The sequence below is a fragment of the Pseudopipra pipra genome, chromosome 1 (genome assembly GCF_036250125.1).
Source record: "Pseudopipra pipra isolate bDixPip1 chromosome 1, bDixPip1.hap1, whole genome shotgun sequence".
Lineage (NCBI taxonomy): Eukaryota > Metazoa > Chordata > Aves > Passeriformes > Pipridae > Pseudopipra > Pseudopipra pipra.
The window spans coordinates 113,690,130-113,716,866 of NC_087549.1; the positions used below are offsets into that span (position 1 = coordinate 113,690,130).

Here is a 26,737-nt window from a genome sequence, read left to right on the forward strand (position 1 = left end):
AGTAAAAGAGAAATGAAGTATCATCAGGCCACATTGACAAACTCACAAGTGACTTAAAAAGTAACAGTTCTGGTAATGTCAGACTTGTAGTTTGCTGAGTGTGGTGAGTGTTTTCTCTTGTAATTGATATCAGCTGGTAATGCATGTACACTTGTTAGGAATGGCAGAGTGGGAGTACCCTGGTGAATCCTAGGAGCTTGAGGGAAGCTGGGCCAGAGGAGTGGGAAGCCTCTAGTCTCTGAACAGATTTGAATTTAAAGTGAGAAATCCATTGGCTTTTCCTTTGTGAAACAGCCTGCTTTTTCTTTCCTATAATTTTACATGTCTACTTTGACTTGTGTTTATGCAGTTAAAACTGCTAAAAATGTGTTAAAGTGGTAATTTTCTAGCTTACCTTTAGATGGAGTCTTTTAATGACTATTAATTAAAAAAAAAAGATGTTATTCCAATTTTGGAATAACAGAAAAATTTAGCTGTCTTTTGAAAGTGTCTGTCAGTAACAGTTATTTTATAATATCTGTTTAACACTCATTTTTTGTGTGTTTAGTACATAACTCTGCCACTTCCTGCCTGACTGTTCTCTAAGGAGTATGTTAGTTTTCATTACTGTTCATCTGTAATGTAATTACAGAAATACGACATCATAGGCAAAGGTGTGAGCAAGGCCAGTAGAGAAATGCAGGTGGCAAGATGAATCAGTTGTAGAGAGGCTAGTGCTGTTATTTCCCTGATAGGCAGAACAAACGACTTTTAGAACTGAAGTTAAAAGACATCCCTGTCTTTTTGATACAGTTACACAGCACTTCTAAGAGGTGACATGTACTATGCTCTTCTTTTCTGCTTTATATGTGTAATGCTTTTCCATCCTCATTTAATGAAAGAATCTGGTCTCCATTTCTTCTGTGGTTTTGTGATGGTATGAACTGGGTCATCATTTGGTCTGTGATGCGAGAAGATGTTTTTGAAAGCTGCTTCTGTTTTTTCTATACCTTTATATTCTCCCTCCCCATCTCCTTTGTACAAAGCCCTGCGCTGCTTGCTTTGACATTTAATTCCTTATTTCTTCTCCTGGCCTTTTCTATCCTGTTAGCAGTTTTTCAAAGTGCATTATCCCTCTGCTTCTCTTGTGAGGCTCTAGTTGCCTGTGCAGTTTGTTCCTGTCTGTCTTTTTCTGTGATACCGCTGTGTGAAAGGTAAAGAGGGGAATTGCACATCAAACCATAACCCTTGAAAAGGAAATACTTGATTCTGTGTGATGTGAACAGTGTCATGGCCAAGATGCCTGTGAAAAGTTCCTAGTTCTTCTGGGATAAGAAAGAAGGCAGGATACTTGCTGAGGGTGATGTGAAGGCCTGTGAGAACTGGTTACTTTTTTCTTTCTTAAGATTACTGCTTGATTTCTGTTGAAAATGTTGAATGCTTTTACAGGCATCTGAGACATCATCACAAATACTGAAAACCTGAGGTACAAGGCCAGTGATAATGTTCTGGTTTTTTTGAGACTGTACACAAAATAGGTTGTGGTTGGCTAGAAGGTCCAGGTAAGACTGCTGCTCCAGCTGTGATAACAAGGATGTGGAAGGATGCTATCTCTGCATTTAGGAATTTGCAGAAGTCGCTGCTCTCAGTTGTCATTATGCTGGTAAAGGTATATTCTGTACTCGAATGGCTGGTTTCCTTCCCTGGGGTAGCTTTATGGCAGTGCAAAGCCCATCTTTGTGGAGCTTACAGTCACTCTGGGAGTGCTTTGCTGGTCTCACATGCAAAGATTTCTGAGCTGAAGTGCTCGTGGTGTTTATGTAACTTAATAGATTCTGTTCTAATAGACTCAGAGGAACATTTTCCCCTAAATCCTTTGATCTTGATAGGAGAAGGAAAGACTATTTTTCTTGCCTCTCTTTTTCTTTCTTTTTTTTTTCTTTAACTGTTTTTCCTCCTTCTGTTGATTGTAAAGCTGTAGTTCAGTAACTACAGTGGTGATTTTTAAGGTAGTAATCAATAAAAAATGGCCAAATAATGAAGGCTGAAATAAATTATTTGTACCTGAACAATAGAAGGACAATGAAATTATAATGAGGATGGCACAGGCTCAGAATGGACATTGCTGTATATAAAGTCTAGACTTGTTTACTGAACCCAGAGAAACACTAGCTCTAGGGTCAAGCTACTATATAATTTTCTCAGGGGCATGGCATTGTTTCTGTCTAGTGCTCTTCTTTTTCTCCTGAGAATGTAACAGATATTTTTGAAATGGACAAGAAAAACAGAAAATGAGCAAAATTAAAATCTACTATGAAATGTGCAAGTTTGACTTTTTTTTTATTGTACATTTTCCAAATCTGCTGTTTTCCCCTGCAGTTAAGTGAATCTGTTTTTCCCTACTAAGCAAACTGAAGAGAAAAAATGCTTTATAAGTGGGTGAGTAGTAATGTAGAATCATTTAAAAGTCAAACAAAATAGGAAGGTTATGGACTGGTGCAATATAAGTCAATAAGGTAATCTGAAATTTTGGCAATTTAGGGCATCCTTATTTTTAACAGTGCTATTGGAAATATGGTGGTGGTTGGCACTGAACTTGCCATTCCCCTAGTCCTTTTTTTGTGGTGAAGATGTCCTGTGAAATGGAGGGATGTGCTTCATGATTACAAGAGTGAGGCTTTCCATTTGTTTCATGAGGGAAGGGATGCAGAGAGATGGGAGATGGAGTCAGGGCAGAAGTGAGTGGTGTAGTGATGCACTAGCTTAAAATCCTTTGGGACAGGGTTGTTAATCTGTAATAATTTGAAGAGAGTTTGATCTTTGTTCTGATATGAAGGTGGTGGCAGTAGAGAGTTATGCATAACTATGGCAGAGGAAGGTTGCCCAAGCAAAATGTCTGAAGCTCTGTAAATCTTAGGTAGGGTTTCCTTGCATCATGTCCAGGCTTATTTACCTTGACTAAAGAGATGGGCAGATCATCACCCATAACTTCAGTTGGCTGTGAAGACAATCCTGGAAATATTCTGTGATGGGAAAGGTTAGAGGTGTTCTGCGTATTGGGGGTATTGTGAAAGGGCTAAGACAAAATGCCACTTTCAAAAGAAAGCGGTAACTTGAGTAAATTTGGGATATACAAAGCTACAGAAGTCTGAATAATCACAGTTTCTGAAATACCGTACACAAATTCATGTGATCTGTGCTAATCTCATCTGGAGGAACAGTAGAAATAGTATGTGTTAAAAATGCCCATGTTAGTGGTATTAGCCAGGTTGTTAGGGGTGTTTTTTTAGAAGAAGCTGAGGGGATAATCTGCATTCCTGTAATCTTCACTCTAGTCTGTTGAGGGTCGGTAGCTCCTTCATTTGAGCCAGGTGGTTATTCTCCCTCCCCTTTTGGCAAAGAGTTAAAGTGGTAAATAATTGTTCTGTGTAATAGCATAGAGGATTTCCACAGGGAAATGGAATTTAAGATCTGTACTGTTGTGAAAAATAAGTTTAATTGTGGGGGAAAAAAAAGGTACATTTCCAACTCTTGAGACTGACACACTTAAGTCTGAAATATCTTTTCTTTCACTTACTGCACTTGAGCAATTCAGTTAGTTTATTTTTTGTTTGTATGATCTTGCAGTCCTGGAAGTGGGTTTATTTTGAAATGGTTTGGGTTATGAATAAAAGAATAGATCACATGCCCCCTGAAAAATCAAACCTAATCATCAAAATAACAACACCTTATAAAATGGAGTTATTACAAAAATTAGTTTAACTTCATTTGTTTATTTATGATCTTGATTTAAGATCAATCTGTGTTCTTCTTTGAGTAAATACATGAAAAACTTCAGCAGAAATACTATATGACTGTAATTTATTTCAACAGGTACTTTGTGCTGGACTTTGAGACGGGGATTCTGCAGTATTTCGTGAATGAACAAAGTAAAAACCAGAAGCCAAGAGGAGCCTTGTCTTTAGCTGGAGCTATAATATCACCCAGTGATGAAGTGCCACACATGTTGGTGGTCTACTCTGCTAATGGAGAGATGTATAAGTTAAAAGGTACAGTGCTGCTTAGAGGTGCCAGCTGAGTTGTTCCTCTCTCCCTTTCCTGCTTCTGCATCTCTTCTCTCATATCTCCTTTCTCTTTTACTTCCCTGTGCTGTCAGACAGTAGTGGTTATGCACTATATCATGTGGAAGAGTAATCTGGAGTTAAGTGCCTATGATTTTACAGTGTGTAGGCTTTCAGGGCTGGAAGATACCTCATGGTATCTGTAATCTGTTGCTGTGGCATTTTGATTGAAAGGTATGTCTTACTTGCTTGCAAAGGAAGAAAAAGCTGCTTTCATTGCTGTCCACGGCATAACATTTAATTTCTAGTACTGTTCTCCTCTGCTACCATCCTGCAGATAATGTGCAATAATAAATCTGATGATAGGTCAGAGAAGGGAAAAATGCTAGTGGGAGGCTGTTAAGATATTATGTTCTTGTCAATCTTGGAGTAATTGAATGGACCTGTAACATAAAATTTTCTCTTCCCTTTCTCCCAAATATAGGAAAGACAATATATAGGTATATAGGAGTTACTTTGGAATACTAAAAAAAAAAAAAAAAAGAAGGCAGTGATCAGATATTTTCAGTGTGGTTAATTGATCATGATACTTTTATATCAAACGAATTTATAAAAAACTGTTATTAAAAAAAAAGTGACATGTAATACAGTGTAACAAAAGTATTCTTAGTTTTATTCTGACCTCAGTTTATCAGTTGTCGAGTAGGACTGAGCATGCAGGAGTCCTCTGTGGTACAGTGTGTTGCCACTTCATACATAGAACTGAGACACAGGAACAACCAGGGAGAATTTCTGTTAAAATGTGTTGGAATTTGCATAGCTAGAAAGCATGAGCACTTGTTTCATTATCATGCTTTTCCAAACCCTTGAGATTATTAAATGCTTGCAATGTGCTGCTTTTAATTTAATGAGGTCTGTGAATTTGATTCAAATTAGTAAATAGTTTCTATGATAAGTCAATAATTATTGAGATACTTAATAGCAGAGGAAGTAAGAGAAAATATTTACTGAAATTACGAAGTCTGTATTGCCTTTCTTAATCAGGATTACTATAGTAGTGGTTTGTTTAAGACAAAACCAAATATCTCTCCTAAAAAGACTTACTAATATTACACAGAAGCCACCTGATATAAACTGCAGACAAACTTAATAATTTTTAAAGTTGTCTTTTAAAGATGTAAGGGGGAAATTGTGATTTTTGTTCTTGTGTCTTTAAGTTGCATGTGAATGACACGGGTTTTGAGAGAGATTTAATTGAACTCTGTTAAAAGAGAAGTACTTGAGTTTCTGGGGAACTGGTAGCTTATCTGATAGCTGATTGACAGCCTGAGTGTAGAGCTTTTACTGATTTAAATACTGTGGTGTGGCCCTTGTCCTTCACAAAAAGAGACAATTAAAACAAAAGTGGATGAAAAATCTAAAACAAAAAAGTCATCTAGAGGTAGTTCTGCTTTTACTAACACCTGGAGTTAACTGTGTAGAAAATTTGTAAGTTCATCTCTTCCATCTGGCCACAGCCTCCTCAGTTCAGGCTTCTGTGTCTTGTACTGAAACACCTGAGCATAGTTAAGTAGCCTAAGTTAGAATTTATACTGCATTCCAATCAGTAAATAATCTTTCCCCCCTCTGCCCTGCTCCGTCATCTCTTGTGCTAAAAGAGAGTATTGATTTTTGTGTGATCCCCTGCATTTCCTTGTTTCTATTTTAGCTGCTGATGCAAAGGAGAAACAATACTGGATAACTCAGCTTCGATCCTGTGCCAAACATCACAAGGAAGGTAATTCTAAGGTAAATAATTGAGTGGAAGAAGTACCTATTGCATTTTAAGTGGTGTAGGTGAAGAATAGCATGATCTGGATGATAGACTGGCTGTGGTAGTTAGTGGGTTGATATTTAGAGGGTTTTGAATGAAAGCAAGTTGTCATTTGTCACTAACTGGAGCAGACTTAAGTTAGTTGGGCAACCCAAATAAATAAACATTGTCCTATTTATGAGAAAGTAATGAAGGGATGGTTAATTCAGTGGCTGGATAAACGGTTTATTAATAAATACCTGTGTGATATCCTGATTAGTATTTAAAAATGTTGAGTATTATTAGTTTTATTTAATTTTATAAGGTTTAGTGACTTTTATTATTGGAACTTTAGATAGATGTTAGCAGCTATCAGTCTTTGTCTTCTTTACTAAATCTGAAAGAGATCATCATATGATGATGGTTTTGGTGTTAATATGAAGTCTCACACACAAAAATTCCTGCTCTCAATCCTTGAAGCATTTCTATTGATATTACAAGAATGAAAAAGGTTGCTTTTCTCATGACTAATTGTTTGCTGTATTTAAAAGAAAAATGCATATAACAGCAAACTGAAAGGATTTCTCCCTGTTCCAAGATGCTGAGAATATCAATGTTATGTTAGCTGCAGTCAAAGTTGTGATCCTGAATATCTTTGAAAGCTGGACTTTGAGAAGATGAATAGTATTTTGAGGAGACTGCCATTTATTGAAGTGAGTGAAGTAAAGCCAACCTTTTGTTGTTTCTTTGGAGTGATGTGGACCTGTCAGGAAGCAAATGTGGTATAAGTAAAACTCTTTTCGAAGGAGTCTTAAATACCTTGAGTATTTCAGTACTTTTAAAATTCTTATGCATAGCAATTCAATATGGTTTTTATATAGATGTGGCCCAGTTACTCAGAAAGATGCAACTCTACTTGTTTGGGATACTCTTACAGTTGCTGTTGATTTGCAGGTCCTGTGCTAGATAGAGATGGTAACTGTTTGTGCTCAGTTGCCATCAATGAATTATTCCTCAGTAATTCTCTGGTCACTTCTTGAACCCATTTAAATGTTTAACATCTGCAGTGTACTGTGGTGAGGTAGTAGAAGTGCTGTTCAGTATATATGATATCGGAGACTTGTGTAATGACATACTGATTCTTCTACTCTCTATTAGTTTCTGTAATATTTCTTAATACTGGGTTTGTTTTTATCCTTTTGCCTGCTCCTGAAAAATAATTCTGTAGAGGTGTCTATTTTAACAGCACAGTCTCATTCTAGGATGGCAGTAATTGAGTTGAAGCTGATTTATGTGTAAGTGAAGTTTGGATCATTTCTCCTCCTTAGGTTAAAACTGTTGCACTTAGTAATAATTTATATTCTAAATTTTTCATACTACCTGTCCATGTTGAGCTCCTACAGTAGTAGTATCTGCATATTTTGATGTGTTCTAAATTAGTATGTCAAGAGAAAAATCTTGGTGTCATAACAGTGAAAATAAGTAACAATTAGTAATAGAAGCAAATAGAATTTTAGAAATTATCAGGAAATGAACAGGGAACAAAAGGGATAATACTTAGACTCTTCCAACTCTGTCAAATACTTGTCATGAATACTTTTATCAGTCCCCTTCCATTTCTGAAATAGAAAGTTGTAGTGGGGAAAGTACTTTTCATCACATTTATTATTCTTCTGTACAGAATGAACTCTGTGATGAAATTTGACTTCATTGTACTCTTTTTTTTCTGATGATGGGAAGGGAAAGGGCAAATCAGGGAAGTATAGTGTTAGTAAGTGCTCTGCAGTGGCTGAATAGGAAGTATTTCCTAGCTGCTAATAATAGTGTCAATACGGGGAGCCTCAAAGAAAAGGAGCTGAAAAAAAGGATCAAAATAAAAGGAGGTGAATGAAAACTGGAGATTATTTTGGGATGCTTTGGATGCCAAAAATATGTATAGATTTGAAAAGCATTTGAAAGGCAAAATGTTTTTTGAGAGTCTTGACTGAATGAGTGGGAGACTACTAAATCTGAAGACAACATCTGTCGCAGAAGATCTAAGACACAACTTCTAGAAACAGGAAGGACTTATAATGGGGAGCATCTCTGGACTACTTCTTGTACTCTTGCATAGTGACCTACAACTGCTGTGGGGTTTTTTTCTGGTTCATAGGCTCATTGTCCAAGAAAATAAAAGGATTTCCTTGACTGAGGGGTGGTGGACATATGTAACTGAGGAACTAAATGAAAGATTATTTTAGCCAGCAGGAAGAGGGTTCTTGCATTTTTCTTAGACGACTGATGAGTTAGAGAAACTTGGCCTTGGAACCTGGAGTGTAGATGCATTTTGGTTGATGGATGTGTTTGGTATAGATACATTTTAATTGGCTTAAATCTGCTGAGTATAAAATAGAAATATTGAAGAAAACTAAGATATTTTTCTTAGTTCTGTGTTGCAAATCTACATCTAAAATCAGACTAGGTCACTTTTCACTTGAAATGTTTGTTAGTGAAGCACTCTATTTTCTGCTAAGCCACAGAGCATACAGAAAATTTATATTTTCTGTATCTTTAAACATAACAGTCCAGAAAATGAAATGTTGGGAATTTATGCACTTCAGGCAAGACCACTCATCTCTCTGCTTCTTAGTCCAGAAGTGGACTGTACTTGAAGGAACATTGTGCTTACCTGTTCCTAGGAACCTTACTTTTGATAAGATTTATCTCTTTTTCAATATACTTTTTTCATTTTCCCCCTCCTATTTTCTCAGCATTAGAGTATTAACTGAGGGATATATTTTCCCTGGCTTTAGCATTGCATATAGTGCTAACTTAGATTTCATCTACAAGTAAGTTTTAAAACTTCTTACCGCTTTTCCCTATAAAAGCAAGGGATAAGAAGCGTTAATGCTACAATGATTAGGGTTGGGAGATCAGATATTGGTTGCAAGGGAACAATACTTCACAGAGATTCCAGAAACTAGAAGAAAAGCATTTCTATTACTTCTTTTTTTTTTTAATTAATTTTTTTATTTTCTTCAAAGTTTCTTACTTCAAAACTACTGCCTAGTAGCAGGTAAGAGAAGCAAGAACTGCTTCATTTCTTCGTTGATTTTTTTTTTCTTTCTCTGTCTTATAGATGAAGGTACTTTAGCATGATGATTATTAGCATGGGAGTGGAAACATGCTCTTTAAAATAGTTTAAATTTACATGAACTAGTGTTCTGCTATTTTTAGCCACCTTACTGTTTCTTTTATGTTGGGTTTAGGGACTGGAATTACATCAAAAGGTCTGTAATGACAAGGAGAAGGGTACATGTTTGACTTCCTTTTGCATAATTGAGGACTTAAAAATTCTGCATTTTTGGATTTTGTTAAAATAGCTCTACAATTGATAGGAATGTTGTGATTCTACTGACAGCAGGGCTGGATCTCCTTACTCCTCCCTCTCCCCATACCTTGAGGGCTGTAGTAAGTGGTAACTGCAAATTCAGTCTCTCATGGTGCTGTCATGAACAGGCAGGTAGATACTTATGTGTTTTAGGCTTCTGGAGTTTGAACAGAATCCAATCTCTGTCTCTGCTGGGAACAGCATCTGGAAAGTTGGAGACTGAGTGTTTGCTCCCAGTTTCTTCTACAACTTAAACTCACCTTTTTCACAGGAAGACTGAGGCAGAAATTTCTAGAGGTTCTTTAGGAGTCATACACTTGAGAAGGAGATGGAATGGGAAGTGAAAAATATGCAGTGAGGGGTATGTTTTATTTTATGCAAGTGTGATACAGTTTAAGTGTGAAAAAACCATGGGATAACCAGGCAAGCAGTGGGAAGGTTCCCAGGAATGCCAGCGAAGCTACTCTTAGCATCAAGTCTTTCATACGGGAGAGAGAACACATTTTTAAAATCTTGATTAAATATTAATGGATGGAAATTCATAGGAAAATGTGATGATTTGGAGGATGTTTTTCAAAACTGAAGCTGTCACTGTTCCTGCAAAATATTCACAGAAGAGCATTCCTTCTTCCTGCCCTGGATCTATATCAGCAGTAGTTTCCTTTCTTTTTCAGAGCTACTGCCTGCTTCAAAATGCTACCTAATGACTTGCTGTCCTTGCTGTCGTTAAAGCTTCAGCTGGGGACTGGAGTGGTGGAGGAAATTAAACAGAGAAGTGATTAAAAAAAAAAAAAGGAAAGAAAAGGTTATATACTAATGACTAAATTTAGTTGCATCCTAATGAATGGTCCAAAGGTGAGCTATACAGCTAACAAGTGTGTGTTACACAAGCCAAGTCTGTGACTTTGTTTTAAATAAATTTTACATCTTAATGGTAAAAAAAGCAGTAAAAGGATTGTCTTCTCTGGCAAATAATTCCCATGTTGTCAGATAGTCTTAATGTTCTTGGTATTCCCATACAAGTCTCATTTCACTTAATTACAGATTGCTCAACCTCCACAAGTGCCAAATCACACTTTATTGGAAGAAATCTTGTATGTCTGGGTAGGATTGCTGGGGTTTTTTTGACTATTCGAAGTGAATATTTTGTACAAGTTTTAATTAAAGCATTAGTCAAATTTGAATTCAGTAATGTAAAATGCTTTCAAGGAGTAGGCTTATGCATAATTTCTGTGGTAACTTCCAAGAATAATTTTGTATCCATAAATCGTCATAAGCTTGTTAGTTCTTCTGTTTTCTACCTCTTTTTTCTTGACTGTATAATGATGGTGGCTATAAAAGCACTACTGAAAACAAACACACAGGTTTTTATACCAGCTCTTAATTCCAACGTGTGGATCAGTTGCTGGATTTGCATATTACCCTTTTATAACTCAGTGTGTAGTATCAGGAACGTGACAGGCAACAGAAGCCTTTATCTTGAGAAGTAGCTTCTGTCTTAAATTGTGCTCAGGTGGTAATTTTCAGCTTATATCTGTGCTAGAATAAGGAGATAAGACTCTCCCTTTTTCCAGCTTCTGATTTGGAGCTGCACAGTGAGCTAGCTGTTAGAAATTGGATGGTGTGAATTCATTTTTAAGCTGGACACATTTGCTCATTCCCTGCAGCTGTAAATTGCAGTCCAATTCCCTTCCTTCTGCTGCCACCCTTTGTGTGGGTTTTGTTATGTTTCTGTTTCTGTGTTAATTTGGGCATCACAAACAGAAAAAATGGCATCCTACTAAAAAGGACTTAGCTCTCTGACCAGCTCACTGGAGAATGTGTGTCTCCATCTCTGGTTCTCTACTGGTTTAACTCCCTGCAGTGGCTCTCCATGAGGTCCAAAGGGCCTCAGGGCCAGCATGGAAAAATGGTGGAGTAAAAAGTCCAAACCTGCCCCTTTCAGTGCCAACTGTGGTAGCAGTTTAGCTGTAATGTGAAACAGCACCTGCAGTAGTGCCTCAACGTTTGAGGTTAACATTTTTATCAAATCCTTATGAGGCAGATTTGTAATTTTTCTCAACAGCTGGAAGAATGGTTATCATAGATCTTTGGTTTTTATTGGGTTTCTTCTTGCCTTATTAATGAATGACGACAGATATACTTTTATGTTTCTAAGTGGATTATTGACTGGGTATTTTTAACATTTGCATGATAACTGTTTTCATAAAGCTACATTAGTGAAAATTTCAAGTCTTTGAGAGTGTTATTTGGTTCTTCCATGCACGTCAAACCTCTTTTTCTTTTGAGCTTCACTCTTCTCTCTGTTGGTATGCTTGTCTGCTTCCTCTTCTCATCACTGACCTATAGGAGTCAACTAAAGAATGGCACTTCTAATTAAAGCATGCTTTGAAATTCTTGCAGTAGTGAGGCTGAGAAGGAAGCAGTGCTTGTCTGTAGATAGGTGTGTATTTGAGATCTTTTTTTCCCCCTTTGGAAGCTGCATGAAGATAAGAGTTGCTCACAGCTCTCTGCTTCTTAAATCCTTCTACAGAAATGGAATAAAATCTATTTAGGACTGAACATGAGCTTGCTTAAATTATTCTTGATAAGAAAAGATTTTATGATGGAATTATTACCATAGTCTCTTGCTTAAAAAGAGATTGCCTTACTGAAGATGATGAAGCACAAGAACATTCAGTCAGAAAAGTTAGTACCATAGATGATGCTTGACAGAAATGTGCAAAACATATCATAAACTGGTCCCTTTGCAGTGCTGAAGTTTGGATGTTATGTAGATTCAGTCATTTGCATTTTAATATTTGTGAATGATTATAATGTAAATGAAAGAGAACTCTGTCCATATTTGTCTTTTATCAGTGTTTGTTTACTTAGGATGCATTGGAAAAGAAGTAGATGGGAATTAAAATACTGAATGGTGGTGTCTCAAAATTGTAATTACTTTTTGATAGCATGTGACTTCTCATAGCTCTAAAGCTGCATGCAGGGATTGGTTCTGTGCTGTGTATATGCAGAGGAGTAAAGGAATGTCATTTCAGTATTTATTATTCTGAGGAAAACATCTGTGGCACAGTGCCTGTGAAAATGATGATTATCAACTATAAACAGATACGACAGTTCACTTCAGAAATGATTTTATTGATCTCTGGAACATCGCGTTTACTTTCCAAAATAAGCAAAATTGTTTGCTTCTGGTAAATGGTGAAAAACATTTCAGCTTCTTTGTGAACAAGAAAGGCAGTCTCTAGGGAGAATGAGTCATGAAAACAGTACAGTTGGAACTTACTGTTCTACAACTACATTATTTTAATTGTTAGGATTTTTGATATCGTAGTGGAAGCCTTCATTTTCTACTTTTTTTATCTGAGGGATGGACAGTCTACTAAAATAAAAATCTTAACCCAAATCTGTATTAGCTAAGCATACTTTAGCTAGCTTTAGGTCATAAAACCAAGATGAACACAAGTTACAAATTAATCTTTTATTAGCTTTTTTATTATTCTTTTATTGGTTTCATTTTATTAGCAGGCAAACTGTTAGAGCAATAGTAAAGTGTAGCCTTAGGGAAGAATATTTGTAATCCTTTTGGGATGCTTCAGCCTGTGGATTTCTTGACTCATTATTGGAACCATGCATTACTAATTTTTGAAGAGCTTATGTCTTCCTTTCATCAGACTTTTCGCTATCTTTTTATTTATTTGTTTGCGAGCCAGAAAGCAGTGAGACCAAAGAAAATGATATGTGATCATGATTGGAGAGACAGATCAGTCATACGAGCAGCTCTAGGGGGAAGAGCAGGGGATTAGGAATAAAGATCCATCAGTTACTGTCATTGCTTTGATTTCCTGCGAGAGTGACTTTGATGACTGTTGTAGTATGATGTGTAATTAGAGTGGTTTTAGCAGTGAAAAACTTCACATAAATTTTAACTTTATAACAAAAATGGGAATTTTGATTTTTGCGCAGCTGTGTGTCAGTGCAGAAGGGATGCTTGTCATTCCATGTGTCTAATCTGAAAAAATTCTGCAAAAGACGAGTCAAGTATTTGGCTGGGACATAGGTGTTGACAATGTGCTGTAAAAATTCAAAACTGCCTAAGGGGCTGAGTGTGCAGTTCCTGGAGAGTCCTCTTCTGACAATGACAGGAAGAAGCTGTCAGAAGGAATTGGATGCCGCCCCCATCTCCTTGGACTGAGCAGGCACAGTGCTCTGCTGCTGTTCTCTGTGGCAGTGCAGGAGGGGAGTCCAAAAGGTTTAGAGTTGTAAAAACTGCCTCCTGCAGACATTCACCTGCACTTTGTGTGTGACTGCTTTTGTAAGTTGGAAATTTTTGTAGTTATTGTGGGGCCTTGACTAGAGGTAGTTTCATGGGTAGCCAGTGGTTCTGGTGCTGAGCTCATTTAAGGTTTGTGTGTTATAGATGTCCTCTAGAGAATAATCCAAAATTAGGTGATAGAGGATTTGTGTTGTGGGCTGGTGGAATTTTCTGGCATGTTGGTTGGGAATGTCAGGTCACTAGATGGGTGAGGGGTATGAAGGGACAGAAAATAAAGAGGTGAGGAAAACTTGCTTATAGACCTGTAGGAGCTGATCACAGACCAATGTATTTGACTCTGATACTTGGCACAGAATGTGGCTGTATGTGCTAATTCAGGATTGCCAATCTTCCTGACTGGATGAACTGCATAGGATTGATAACTATCTTGGGCTGAGAGCAGAAGAGGACACTAGGAGAGGTTCACTGGTGATGTCCTCTCCCTGGAGATCCCGTAGCTCTATTGTAGGGCAAGGTATGGAGCTGAGTGTCAGGTACATCAGACAGTTGGGATATGGTTAGCCCTTGCTAGGCTATATACTTACATATGTAGAGATTTGAGTTTACCTAGTGTACGTGAAGAGGCAGCCTTCTTAAGCACCACCCACCACCCATGCACTGTTTTTTCTGATTATTCTCCCCAAACTCCATGCCCTAAATGACTGTCTACCAAGAGTTCCTGTGGGCTGCCACATGCCTTTGCAAAACTTCATGAAGAGCCATCTTCAATGCGCTGTGGTCCCACAGACTGTTTATTCTGCCTCTAGTCATAGTTTATGAGTGTCGATGATGTAGCCCAGTGAGTTGTGATATGAACTAGGGAAAATTTTGTATGGAAAAAGAAGGTAATTGGGATTAAGAGACTCCTAAAATGATAAGCATATCTATTTTTTGGAAATGTGTTCGCTACTTACTTGTGATACAAAACTGGTTAAAAAAATTGCAGCTAGCTAGCAGCTTTTGTATGAATAGTTCACTATCAAATTTATGACTCCCAAACCTAAGTGGGGTTTGGCAAAAGGCATATCATATTATTTGGCGTGGGAGAAAATGTGTGGCATGAACTGCAGTCAAGGTGTCTGTTGTGATCCATGGGTCAACTGCAGATAGTTCACTGCAGTTTGAAACACTGTCTTGAGGAAAAATAGCATTGCATTGCCAAATAATATCATTGATATAGATATTGACTTTGGAATACACGTGCATTTCAATTTATGAACATATATCTCGGAGCATGCATGTTAAATGAGATTGTTTTGGCAGCTGCTTTTTTTTGAAAGCTGACTCTTTCTTAGAATTCTTTCCTGATTTTGTATTTAAGCAGAAGCAGTGCCTGGATTTTTCTGTATTAGTTTTGTGTTACTTTTGTGTTACCTGCAGATCTAAAAGTCTCCCCCAAGAAAATCAAAACGTAATAAAACTTCACTTCTCACAGAATATTGTTTTCTTTTAAGCAAAACTAATGGCTAAACTCACTGTTTCACATTGCTGCTGTTTATCAGAGTTAGGATCTGTTTAGCTATATGAAAGTAGCAGCCATGTATTTTTAATATTGTGATTGCATGATACTAGAATGTCAGTGATTCTTAAAAGATTAAATCTTAAAAACAAAATAACTTTTTATTAATCTGGAAGAGAAGTTGATTTTATGATGAAAAATATGAAGTTATGTTGTTCTTCCTCTACACCCTAAATGTAGTTTAGAAGTATTCTGATGGTAGTCAGTTTAAAACCCAAACATCAGTAAAGTATATTCTGCTATTATATACTAGGAGTACCCTTTTTCTGTGGAACGTGTATTAAAAAAGGAAATTCAATCACACCCAGTTTCCCTTATCCCATTGTTTCTCCCAAATACCTTTTCCTCTGCCTTTTATTTTAATTGTAGTTATGTCTAAGCAATGCTCTTTCAAATGGAAGATGAATTATAAACCTGGCAACCTTCTGTGCCCTTCTGACAAATTACAGCCTGTGCTGCTTTTTTGCCTTAGCATCAAATCCCGTTTTAATGCAATTGTGATTTATCAGCCAGGATAGATAATTTTTGAACAGATGCTTATTATTATAATCTTATTGGCCATGGTAGCAAAGAATATATTAATTTCAAAAAAAGTCAGACCGTCATTTCTTGGAAGTGTTTGTAAAATTTTAAGTCCAGACCAATGGAATAATAATTTTTTCTGTGAGATTAGCAACTCTTTGCACAATGGCAATGTGATAAGCCTTTTTTTTTAAACCTTCAGATACCTCAGAAAGTCTAAAGTCTAGTTTCGTGTGAGGGTGGCAGAGGGATTGTGTAATTTATTTCTCTCCCTCCTTGGCAGTGCCAGATAATCTGCCTTGTCCTTTACAGTCAGTGTAGAGGTAACATGAGGCCTGACTTTAATTCCAGTATTGGTTGGCACCTGTCCACCTTAGATTTAAAGTCTTTTAATGGAATTACCACCGAATTGTGAAAATTGACCCTTAAGGGATAAGAAGAGAGATTTGTACCCAAGGAATACTTTTGTGCACTTGCCAGCAGACCTCATGTTGATGGTAGCTGGCTTAACAATGTTGTAGGCTGCCATCATTACCCGTGCAGGGTTTGTAGGAGAGGTGAAACTGTGTTTCACCCATGAGGCTTTATATTTACTTCACTGTCTTAAAGTGCTACTAAATGTCACCGTCTAAACTGATTTGTGTTTCATGAGATAAAAGTTACTCTGAGTTTTAGCTTTACAGATGCAATCAGCAGTTCAAAAAGAAATGAAGAACTCTTTTATATTGCACTTTTATATATGATGTCCCATGGTGCTCTAGTGCCCATCTGTGCTTGATTGAGAATTACTGTCCCACAGACCTCCTGGAAAACTTGTGTTTGAGGTCTGCAGAGAACAAACTGAGATAGCAACACTGACAGACAGTTAGATAACAAAAAAAGTTCTGAATGTTCTGACTGATTTTTATAGGTTGTATGTTAAAAGTATTCATACTACAGATACTGTTGGAGATTTATTTCTGGCCTTTTTTGTAAATAGGGTTTATCCCAAACTTACTCCAAAACGTGTTGATGTTTTTAGGCTACATTTTGTTTAAAATGTTAATGTTTAATTGTTGTGCCTTGCCAAAATTGCACCTCTGATGTTAAAAACAGGAAACATTACGCTGTTTCAGATGTTCATCAGGTGAAAGCCTTTTTTCTTCTTTGCTATTCACACCAGTTTGGTGAATTGTAGGTCAGTGGTTTCATAAAAAATATCTGTGCTGGCATTGTTATTACTGCCTGCAAAATCCTTCCTAAGTTTTCCTAAAAAGTATGATTGTAAGAACTTAGCGGAATGTTATTATGTAAGAATCTGTGAAGATTTTTGCAAAGGCCAATTTCAGGCAAGCCAAGAAACAAAGGCAATAGCTCTAATGTTTCCAAGAACATCTCTGCTGAGCAATGCAGATGGTTCAGAAAGAATAAAGCAGTTACACCTCCAGATAAGGTTTGTGAGGAAAGTAGAACAACACAGATCTGTAGCCTGAATTGTACGTTATTACTTGTGTAAAGGTTGGTAATATCACCATCCCATTGCTTGTTCTAGAACATTTCATCGTCACGAAGTAGAAGCTCATCTTTGCTGCCGCCTGGGACAGTTAATTCTGCATCTCCCAGTGGCCAGAAACACATGAGTCAAAGTGGGCCAACTGTTGTAACCATCACACATCACAAATCACCTGCAGCTGCTCGAAGAGCAAAGAGCCAGCGATCTGGTCAACTCAATGAAGTCAGAGAGGTAAGAGAGAAAAATCTGCTGTTTTGCTATAACTCCGAAGTGTTTACTTTGCTTTAGAGTGAGAAATGGAGTCTGACAAGTCAACGACTCTCTTTTTTTCCTACTTTGTTTGACTGCATTGTTTTGATCCCTTCTCTCAGTAAGAGGTGGTCTTTAGTTCTGGTTCAGCTTCAGGTCAGGTGTATCCAGACTTTTTTATGCTGATGTTAAAATTAGTATGCACACATGCTTAAAAAATGAAGTAGATTGGTTACAGCTCCCAGACTCAGCAGTAATGTTGCACTACTGAAGGAACATCTCTTTAAAGCTGCGTGCAGCAAAACCTTTCAGATTGGAAAACGGGCCCTGAAGCCTTTAATATAACTGGAAAAAAGTACTTTAGGTCTGATGAATGTATGTGAACGAAGGCATAGTTCCCCAGACTCAGCAGTTTGTTCCTATATGGCTGTAGTCTTACCTTTGTTATCAAGTTTATATTGCTGGTCTTGTGATGGAAGAATGCTTTGTCTGTATCAAATCCATGAAAACCAAACAAGAAAGCATATTTATTTCAAAGCCTGTTTACCAGTGTTTAAGAAGTATAACTTGTATAACCAATTTAAGTTTACCTTCCAGACAACAAAAATAGTACAGAGTTTTAAGCTTAAATAGTATGCTAGATTTTCACAGAACTCACTTTCATCTTTCATTCCTTATTATTTTTTTGTCTGTCTTTCATGTTAAGAATTTGAATAAATTCTTGGTGTGTGCTCACAATGAAGACTTAAATCGTGCAGCCTGATGAAGAATGCTTGTTTTTATTTTGGTTAACACTAAAAGTGAAGAGCTCATTGTCTGACTGTCACCCACATTTTCTTTCCATTGTAAAAAACACACCTCTCTTTGTTTATAATGAAAGTATCCTGTCTTTGTCTACCAGTCATCTCCTCAACTTGTTTCTAGCATACTAAGTGTATTTGCTCTCAGGCTGTATTCAGAGTGCACCTTAAACCCATTAATAAAATAAACAGTGGGAGCTGTTGCAGATTTGTCAAATGAAGCTGTGTAAGGCTGAAGGGAATTGAAAAGAGAGTGTTAATATATGTGCTGATCATAGTAAGTTGGGAAGGGAAAAAATCATTTGCAAAGAACTACACTTGGAAGAATTAAATACTAACCTATAGTAAAACAATGAATAAGTGGCCAGGTATCATCCCTGCAGAAAACACTTGTGCATTGCTGACTCATTTGTTTGCAGTGTATTGCAATGGGATGTCATTCCAAAAACGTTAACTATTACAGGACTTTAAACTGTAATGATGGAAGGTAATTATTGTGCTCTCCTTGATATGAGTGATACTTCACCTGCAGCACCAGTTCCTGTTGGAGGGCTGCAATAAAAAAAAAATCTTAGGCATTGAAGATGTTGCAGTGGTCGAAGGTGAAAAGAAATGAGTGCTTTTCAGGGAATGGAAAATGGTACTAAGATAAACGATGCATAAGAAAATTTTATAAGGCAATATGTTTACCTTTTTGTGTATTGGATATTTTTTTCAGTGTGCTACTTCTTAAAGAAGAGAATAACAGTGTAAAAATCAGACCTTATGCCCTCTTTTCCAGCCTCGTGTAAAAAGTGGCTGCTTGACTGCTTGATGTTATTTCCATCTTGTGAAGGAATAAGTGCGATTTTTTCAGATTAAGGAAGCAGATTTTATTTCAATGGCATGCTCTGTGCATTTCCTTCTCCCCTTTTTTCTGGAGGGAATCAATAGACTTGGGTATGTGCTACCTGTGTTTTCAGGGAATATTCATGTTCCTTATATGAGTCAGTTGGTGACTCTTAGAGCTACTCTCGTGTGTTAAATTTATCAATAAAGAGGTGGGTCCAGAGTCCTTCACTTAAAGTGCACTTAAATCTGTTCAAGTCCTGTTTTTTAATCTGAAGTGAGGAGAAATAGGAACTAAAAGTACAATAAGGTAGAGTTAATCCCTTCCTCAACACCCAAGTCTTTGCTTTTTATTTGAAAGTTGTTTGGTATGATTTGGATGAAGGGAAGAGACTGCAGAAGGATTATAGATCAGTGTTAGTATTCCCCTGATAGAATGAAGTCATTAAAGCTTTGACATGCAAATAAACTTTCTTTTATGGTACTATAAATAGGACTATGTTAACTAATTTACACCTTGTAAAATACAGTAGTCAAATCAATGGAAAGAGTTGATATGCTTCTGGAAAATCAGAGGAAGCATGTGTGTTTTGAATTTCAAAACAATGTTATGGTAATGCTACTTTATTATATATGAAATCTGTGAGAAACGAGTGCTGCAAAAGAGGCATCCTTCACTTGGGACATGTGGTCTTCACTAACTTGGACAATGTTCCTGAGAAAGTGTTGAGCTTGAAATTGCTACTCAATTCTGGACTTCCATGATTTGGCCATATTATTTGGAAAAAAGTGAAGTGTATCTCCGTGTTGCTAGTAGGACAAAGTATACTATATTTTACATAATGTAATGATGTTTGGTAATACTTGATTATTCTTTTTCCCCTTTTTTCCTTTCATGGTAAGAATAAACAACACGTTGTTTCTTTCTGTGATTTGTTCTGGCTGATTTAATTTTACCAGCATAGAGAATTTTAGTATAAAACAAATTGTAGCAAAAATGTCCATTTAGCACCAAACTGTCATGCAGAAGTATATAAATGTAGTAAAAGCAACTGTGTGGGGCTGCAAAATGAGACATGTAATAAGTGTTTCTGTTGTGAAATTAGAATTTACCTTTTTTCAACATTTTGGTAAGAAAATTGAGCATAAATATGGAACTTTTGACTGCTATAAAAATGTGCGTTTTAATATTCAAGCTACTTTTGTATGGTGTTGAATTGTAAATGATCTCAGGAGCATTACTTTTCATCATAATGTAAATTCTTTGCTGTTTAAAATAATATTGTTCTCTTAAATCAGATTTTTGCTTATATTAATGTGATGTTAAAAGTCTGGTCCATACTGATATATGGAATGTTACATCAAAACTAAATTTCAATGTACATTAATTTTAGGAGAGCTGATCTGCTACATGTTGCCCTTTATATGCAGAATTATTAAAGATTCTACCTCTTTATTTGGACTATAAATTAGCAGTGCTTTCAACTAATTTTTTAGTAGGTGATTTTATAGCAACCTAAGTCTCTGTGGTCTTAAAATTGAATTCTGTTTTTTAAACTATGCATATTATTATCCTCTTAGAAATTTATAAGTGGTACGCTTGCAGATTTCTTTACTGTAGGCGGTTAAAATTAACTGGAACATTAAGCCAAGCTTCCACACCACACTTCATGTTAAATTTTAACTGTTACTGAACTAAATAATAGTGGCACACTTCATCTTGGTATGGTGTTTGTTTTGGCCGAGGATGTTAGTATGACTGTTGTATGATCTCTGCCAGTGTTACCATTGTTGTTAAAGAACCAGGAACTGCAGTGTGTGAAGATTTTGTAGCAACTTATATTAAGTATTTACAGAAGTCTAGAGAAATTAAATGGAGTTAACTAAAAGAAGTCCAGAGAAATATTTCTTCTCACAATGTTAAAAAGTCAGTGAAGGAATTTCTGATCCTTTTGAAATCTGATCCCTTTGAAATCCCATTTTATGTGACAGTGGGGTAGTTCCAGAACTTGACAGTCCTACTGCTTCTTGCATGTCCTTTTCCATGTATAAATATGGTTACCATTTGATTCCTGCATGAATTAGGCAGCCAGGTGATAGTTCTTTGCTTCCTCCCTTACAGTATAGGAAAATCTAGGACCTACACCTAGGGCTTCCTGGATTGAGGTTCACCAGCAATTTTGTGTGGCCTGCAAGTGTCCAATTTTATGTGGTTACTAGGAGAAGGAGTTGATTCTAAAACACTGAGGATTTTTCAAGCAAGAAGTGAATGTCTTCAGGTCACTGTAATATTTGGATAGCAAAATTAGATACTGTGGTTAGCTGCTGTTAGCAGAAAAGGCTGTTGTCTGTGGAGAACTGTTTGTTCTGTTGAAGAATTATAGCACTGCACAGGCAGCATGGTAGATGAAGAAGGAGATGCAGTACTTCAGTCACTTGGGGAGACATTCAACTTGGGGGACTTTCACATATGTGAACACGCAAACACATACACTAAGCTGTATTTTGGTGTTAAAGCTTTGTAGTCAGTGTTTGAACTGGTACTGGGGGAAATCCTGATGATTTTTGATCTATGCCAGATTTTACTTTTCAGCTTTGAAAAAGTCAAGTTTTGCTTTTTATTTCATGTCAGTGGATAAGGTCAATCTAGTGTAAGTTCTAGCAAAAAGAACGCTGTAGGTCTTGATGTTTGGCATAGCTTTGAGGTTCTGCAAGGTTGTGCAATAAGGGCACATGAAAAAAGTTGATTCAGCTCCTTGAACAGGACATCATGCATAAACAGTGTGAAGTATGCACAAAGAACATTTAAAAAATCCTGCTAATAATTGAAGTGTTTTTGAAAGGATGTGTCTAATTTTGTGTATAACTATTTCTGTGTAAGTAGGGAAAAGTGCTGTATACTAGATCATTGCTTTCACTGGCAGTTCTCACCTTGATTTTGGAGTGTAGGAAGAGGAGAGCTAGCTTTGTGACAAAAGTGACCTTCAGGCCTGCATGAGTAATAAATCAAATATATGCTTTTGGGAGATGAAAATGGTTTCATCATGTTCACCTAAGGGGTGGATATAACATGGACTGCTAAACTGTGCTAACTTCAGTCTTTCTGGCCTAGTAATCTAGGTGCTTTATCAAGGGGAGAGTGATAACCATGGACTGTGTCTGCAGTAGCACTCCTGAAGTCAGTGCTGCTGTGCCTTTGCTAGTCAGATTTAGAACTAGTTACCTAAAATCATGGCCATTTTTCTTTCCAGACATGTTTCAGTATAAAAGGTGGCTTTGTGATGTTTGTGGCAGTTTGTGGTTAACTTGAGTCTTCCTGCACTTCAAAACTAGTGTAGTAAATACATTCTACATAGGTTTCTCAGTTGGACTGACCAAGGCATTTCATCTTTAATAGATAATGCAGAAAGTGTTCACACTGTTTCAATTCTGAAATTGGATTGTCCTGTTTTCTGTTCATTTGGAAAAATAATATGGTGGTACAGTGAGTGGCAATTTTGGAAAGGGAGGGGAAAGAACACAGAGGAGTAACCTTTGTTAGTTATAGCTTTCAATTTTTTCTTGGACTTGTTTGTAAAATATCTTCCTCCCACCCTCCACTATACATAATAAATTACAGGTAAGGGCTCATCCTATTGATCATCTTTCATCAAGTGTATCGTATCATATACAAAATAAGTAGTCTATAACTATAGGTGGATGCTGGTCAGAAAATGAGATATGTTACTTAATAATACTATGTCTATACTTTATACGTATTATGGCATGTTTGTTTGTTTGCAAACTCACCGACATTTAATTTTAATTATCTACAACAGATAATATGAAAGTGCTTGCAAAAAACTCAAACCAAACCCAGCTGTTTCTCAGAAAGCAGTAATTTCTTCTTGGCTAGCAGTAGTGAAGAAATGACAGCAGGAAACCTTTGGGTCAGTTCTGTGTCCATTGAAGTCAATGGAAAGTGAATAAGACCTTAAACCTTAATTCAGGAGGTGATATTTATTTGGCATAGGACATGCTAGTGTAGGTTATATGACAGCTAGTACTATTTAACTGTGTTTAGACACACTTTTCTAATTGAGGAGTACTGTAATATAAATTTATGTTATGGATATGTTTAACAGCTTAGTTGTAGCTGAGCTGGCTGATACTAAGAGGGTTGTTCCCAGCTGTATTTTAACAGGAGCCATTATAATTTGTTTAGGGCCATTAGACCTGTAACAGTAAAAGCCAGTTTCAAACCTAACATGAGGTCTGAAAAGGGCAGCTGCAAGTGTCACCATTGCACTTTCTTCTGAATTGGTCATGGCCCCAGTTCTAGAAACGTGTGATCCTTGTGCAGCATAGAGAAATGTTCTCCTGGCTGTACAGCAATGTTTGAGTGATTGCCTATTCTTTGTCTCCTTATAGACAAAAAGAGAATTGAGAGCATGTAGAACAGATGCAGTTATTTGGTGCCTTCTGTGGCATTTTGTTTGGAGGCTGTTTGACTTGTCTATAGATACCTCATCTCTTATGTCTGTTTATTCTACCTCAAGTTAGTACTGCTAAGATCAATAGAAACTTGTCTCCTTGGGGAGTAAATGGGATGTCTAAATCCCTGACAGTGTCAGTCTAGTACCTCCCAGAGTAGTAACTGTGCATGTCCTTATAAAAATTATTCAGTAAATAGCATTAACTGTCTCACTTTGGGGATGAGGAGATGTAAATTGTTCTAATACTATAAACCAGTAGTTATTATCACATGAACATGAGCTGAATTATTTTGTGATCTCTAAGCCTTTACCTTGCATTTACAATATGTTTGAGGACACTAAAAGTGCATATAAGTTACACCTTCCTAAACTACACCTTATTTTGTGCACTTGATTTTGTATTCAAAGGATTGAGTCATCCTGGATTCCAGATACCCAGGCAGGGAGAATTAAGGTTGCTATGGGAATCGTAGAGCAAATATTCTACTAAAATTACACTGTTCGCCCATACAGGTTATGTCAAGAGTGAACCTGGCTCATTATTTCTGAGATTCCCCCCTGATGTCCCCCCCATCCAAATCTGAAAAATGCAAATAATACAAACATGGCTTCTTTTCATGGTTTTTCTTCAGCCTATAGTTTAGTCATAATTGAGCATGTGCAAAGATGATAATTTTCAATCATTTAATAAATGGCAATTTATAAATTAGGGATAATACAGTGCGTACGATAACTACGTTCAGAGATTGCTGCAGCATTCATTTTCTTAAGCAATTACAGAGAAGCTAAGATTACTCTTTACAGTTATTAAAACATTTCATTAAATTTCAAATAAATGGGTAGGTTCCCAAGGGAGCTTGAGAGAAGTCAGATTTGAAGGGAATTCAGTCTCCATCTTTTGTGTGCCTTCAAAACTGTCACTTAATTCTGTTTTACTTAAAAAATTCAACTATTCTGTTTTATATGCATATATAAAACAGCACAGAGTATCATAGATGTACCTGCATATTTGGAAAACTGTAGGGCTGTTTTCTTTCACAATTAAAGCACAAATTTTGCAGTAGTTTCAAGTTAGAGTTCAGAGTTGGAAAATGAAGCTTTAAAGAAAACATACTTCAGTAAATCTTTTCTCAGATTAGGGTATCAGATCTCATGGCCTTGCTTTCAGTGTGTGTTTCTGGGTGGCTGGCTGCTGCAGCAGTGATTATCACAGCAAACCCAGAACATGACAAGGGGCACCTTCTGCTGCTCTGTTTGTAATGCAAATTACTTCTTCCAAGATACATGGGCTATTTTGTTAGCCCACACTTACATGCTATTTTTATTAAATTAAGTAGAAGATATTTTTGAATGTTCTCAGCAGTAATGGATGACAATGTAATATTAGGTGGCTAGCCAAGTTTCAGATATTAAGTACAGAAAGTACTTACATAAATGCCCTCAAGGAGAAAGTAACCATAGACATGGCATATATATTTTAAGCATACCATTAAGTTTACATTATTTTATACTTTTATTGAGGGGCTTACTATAATCTTCAGTTCCTTGTGTAACACCTAAAGTGCTGTATGCTGCTCTACAAAATTCAAAACGTTTTGAGTTTACAACAAACTATAGTTCTCAGTTATTTAATAAAGACCTGATCTCTAACAGCTTTTGCTACATGTTCTTACTGTGATCTTGGTAATGCTTGGCTTGCAGGTTTTGAATGCTTTGGAAACTGTGTTACATACATGCTTTTGAGCAGCTGCTTACCTACTTCTTGGGTACAATTCTGATTTCTGACAATATGCTTTGAAAATACGCTAAGAAGATAATCATAGACTCATAGAATCAGCTGGGTTGGAAGGGACCTCCGAGAGCATCAAGTCCAGCCCTTGACAGAAACATCTCATCCAACAAGCAAACCAGAATTATGTCTGCCTGAATCTGACATGTGCTGTAAAGCAGCTTGGAATTATAGGTTCTAGACGTATATATACCTGTAACTGAGGAATTATTTTTAGTTTTTATTATGGTTCATGTATTTGTCTTTTCCCTTTCCCACTTCCCAGGAAGCATAGTTTTATGTTCTTGCACAAATTTCTTAGCATGTTTTTTTGGTGGTATCGACTGTGTTCTGGGATAACTGCTTGCAGTTTTTCTCAGAGAACCCCGTTATCCGACTGCAGTCTGCTTGATAGGTCTAGGCTGGCAGACACAAAACACGTGGATTTGTGGGAAAGTTGCTGTATAAAGGTACTTCAGCCATATTACAGTATGTCACAAATTGGCTACTCAAAATTATGGTGGTGTATGTTGAGTCACTTTGGTGCTGTAAAGTTAATGATGTCAACTTAAACCAGTTGACAGTCAACTTTGGGACGGTATTGGGAAGTCAAAAGGATGGATTTGGAATGCTTTGTCAAAAGCTATAGAGGTACACTTTATTCAAGACTCAGGAATGGCAAGATTAGATAGCCTTGATACTGTCAGCTCACTTGCTTTTCAGAAAACATGAGGTGAATTGACTGTGAGATGGGGAAGTAATATGTACTTTGAAAGTCATTCCAGTCTATACTGCGCAGCTGAGAGTTTTTTAAATGACAGAAACAAAATTTTGTTTTGTGCTTGGACACTACAAGCTAGGTGGCTAAGTGGGAGGAGGGGTGAAAGGATATATAAGCAATCATAGGAAAGGGAAGGAGCACTGGAACTGTCCATCGGAAATTTGCATAAATACTGTATGGGATTTTGGACTTCCCTGAGTGGTTGTATGTGTGTTTATGTATTCCCAGCTGAATATGGAATAATAATAAAAATTTAAAAAGTTTCAGAGTTACATTTTCTAACACCAAGTGTTCTGAGAGGAACCTCCTCATCTTTGAAGCTACTCATGTTGAAATGTATAATTTATGTTCAACATGGCCTTTTCTCTTCAGAAGACTAATTTCACTCAAAGTCCAAACCCCACCTTATATCAATAGTATGCTATAGCGTGGTAAACTAATAGAATTTTCTTGTGATTGCTGATGTTGACTTAATGGCTAGCAGCAACCTTTTAAGTGCTCTTTGGAATGCTTGAAATTCACAAATGTGCCTTAATTGCTGGTAATCAAAATATGCTTTCCCGCTCTGTACTGTAGCTGTTAACTTCAGCAAAGTGATCCTTCTGAACTGTGTAAGAAAAACTGCTACTCAGAAGAGCCCATAGAATAACATCTGCTTATGAGTAATGTTTAATCGCTAAAAATAATGACTTAGCAAGGTAATTTTTATGGTAAAATTGCATAAGAGTAATTTCCCAGAAGATGCTTTTTATAAACTGTGCTCTCAGTGCTGCATTCTGTGGTTTA

General features: G+C 36.8%; 1 protein-coding gene across 2 annotated transcripts in view; it reads left to right on the forward strand.

Annotated features, from left to right (window-relative positions):
* Positions 1-26,737, forward strand: part of OSBPL10 (oxysterol binding protein like 10) — a 113,079-nt gene that overhangs the window by 24,998 nt on the left and 61,344 nt on the right. For both annotated transcript variants that reach the window (XM_064672379.1, XM_064672368.1), the window contains exons 2-4: positions 3,853-4,028; positions 5,749-5,828; positions 17,090-17,281. In XM_064672379.1, coding sequence (XP_064528449.1) covers positions 3,853-4,028; positions 5,749-5,828; positions 17,090-17,281 — 448 coding nt within the window. The remainder of the gene's footprint in view (positions 1-3,852; positions 4,029-5,748; positions 5,829-17,089; positions 17,282-26,737) is intronic.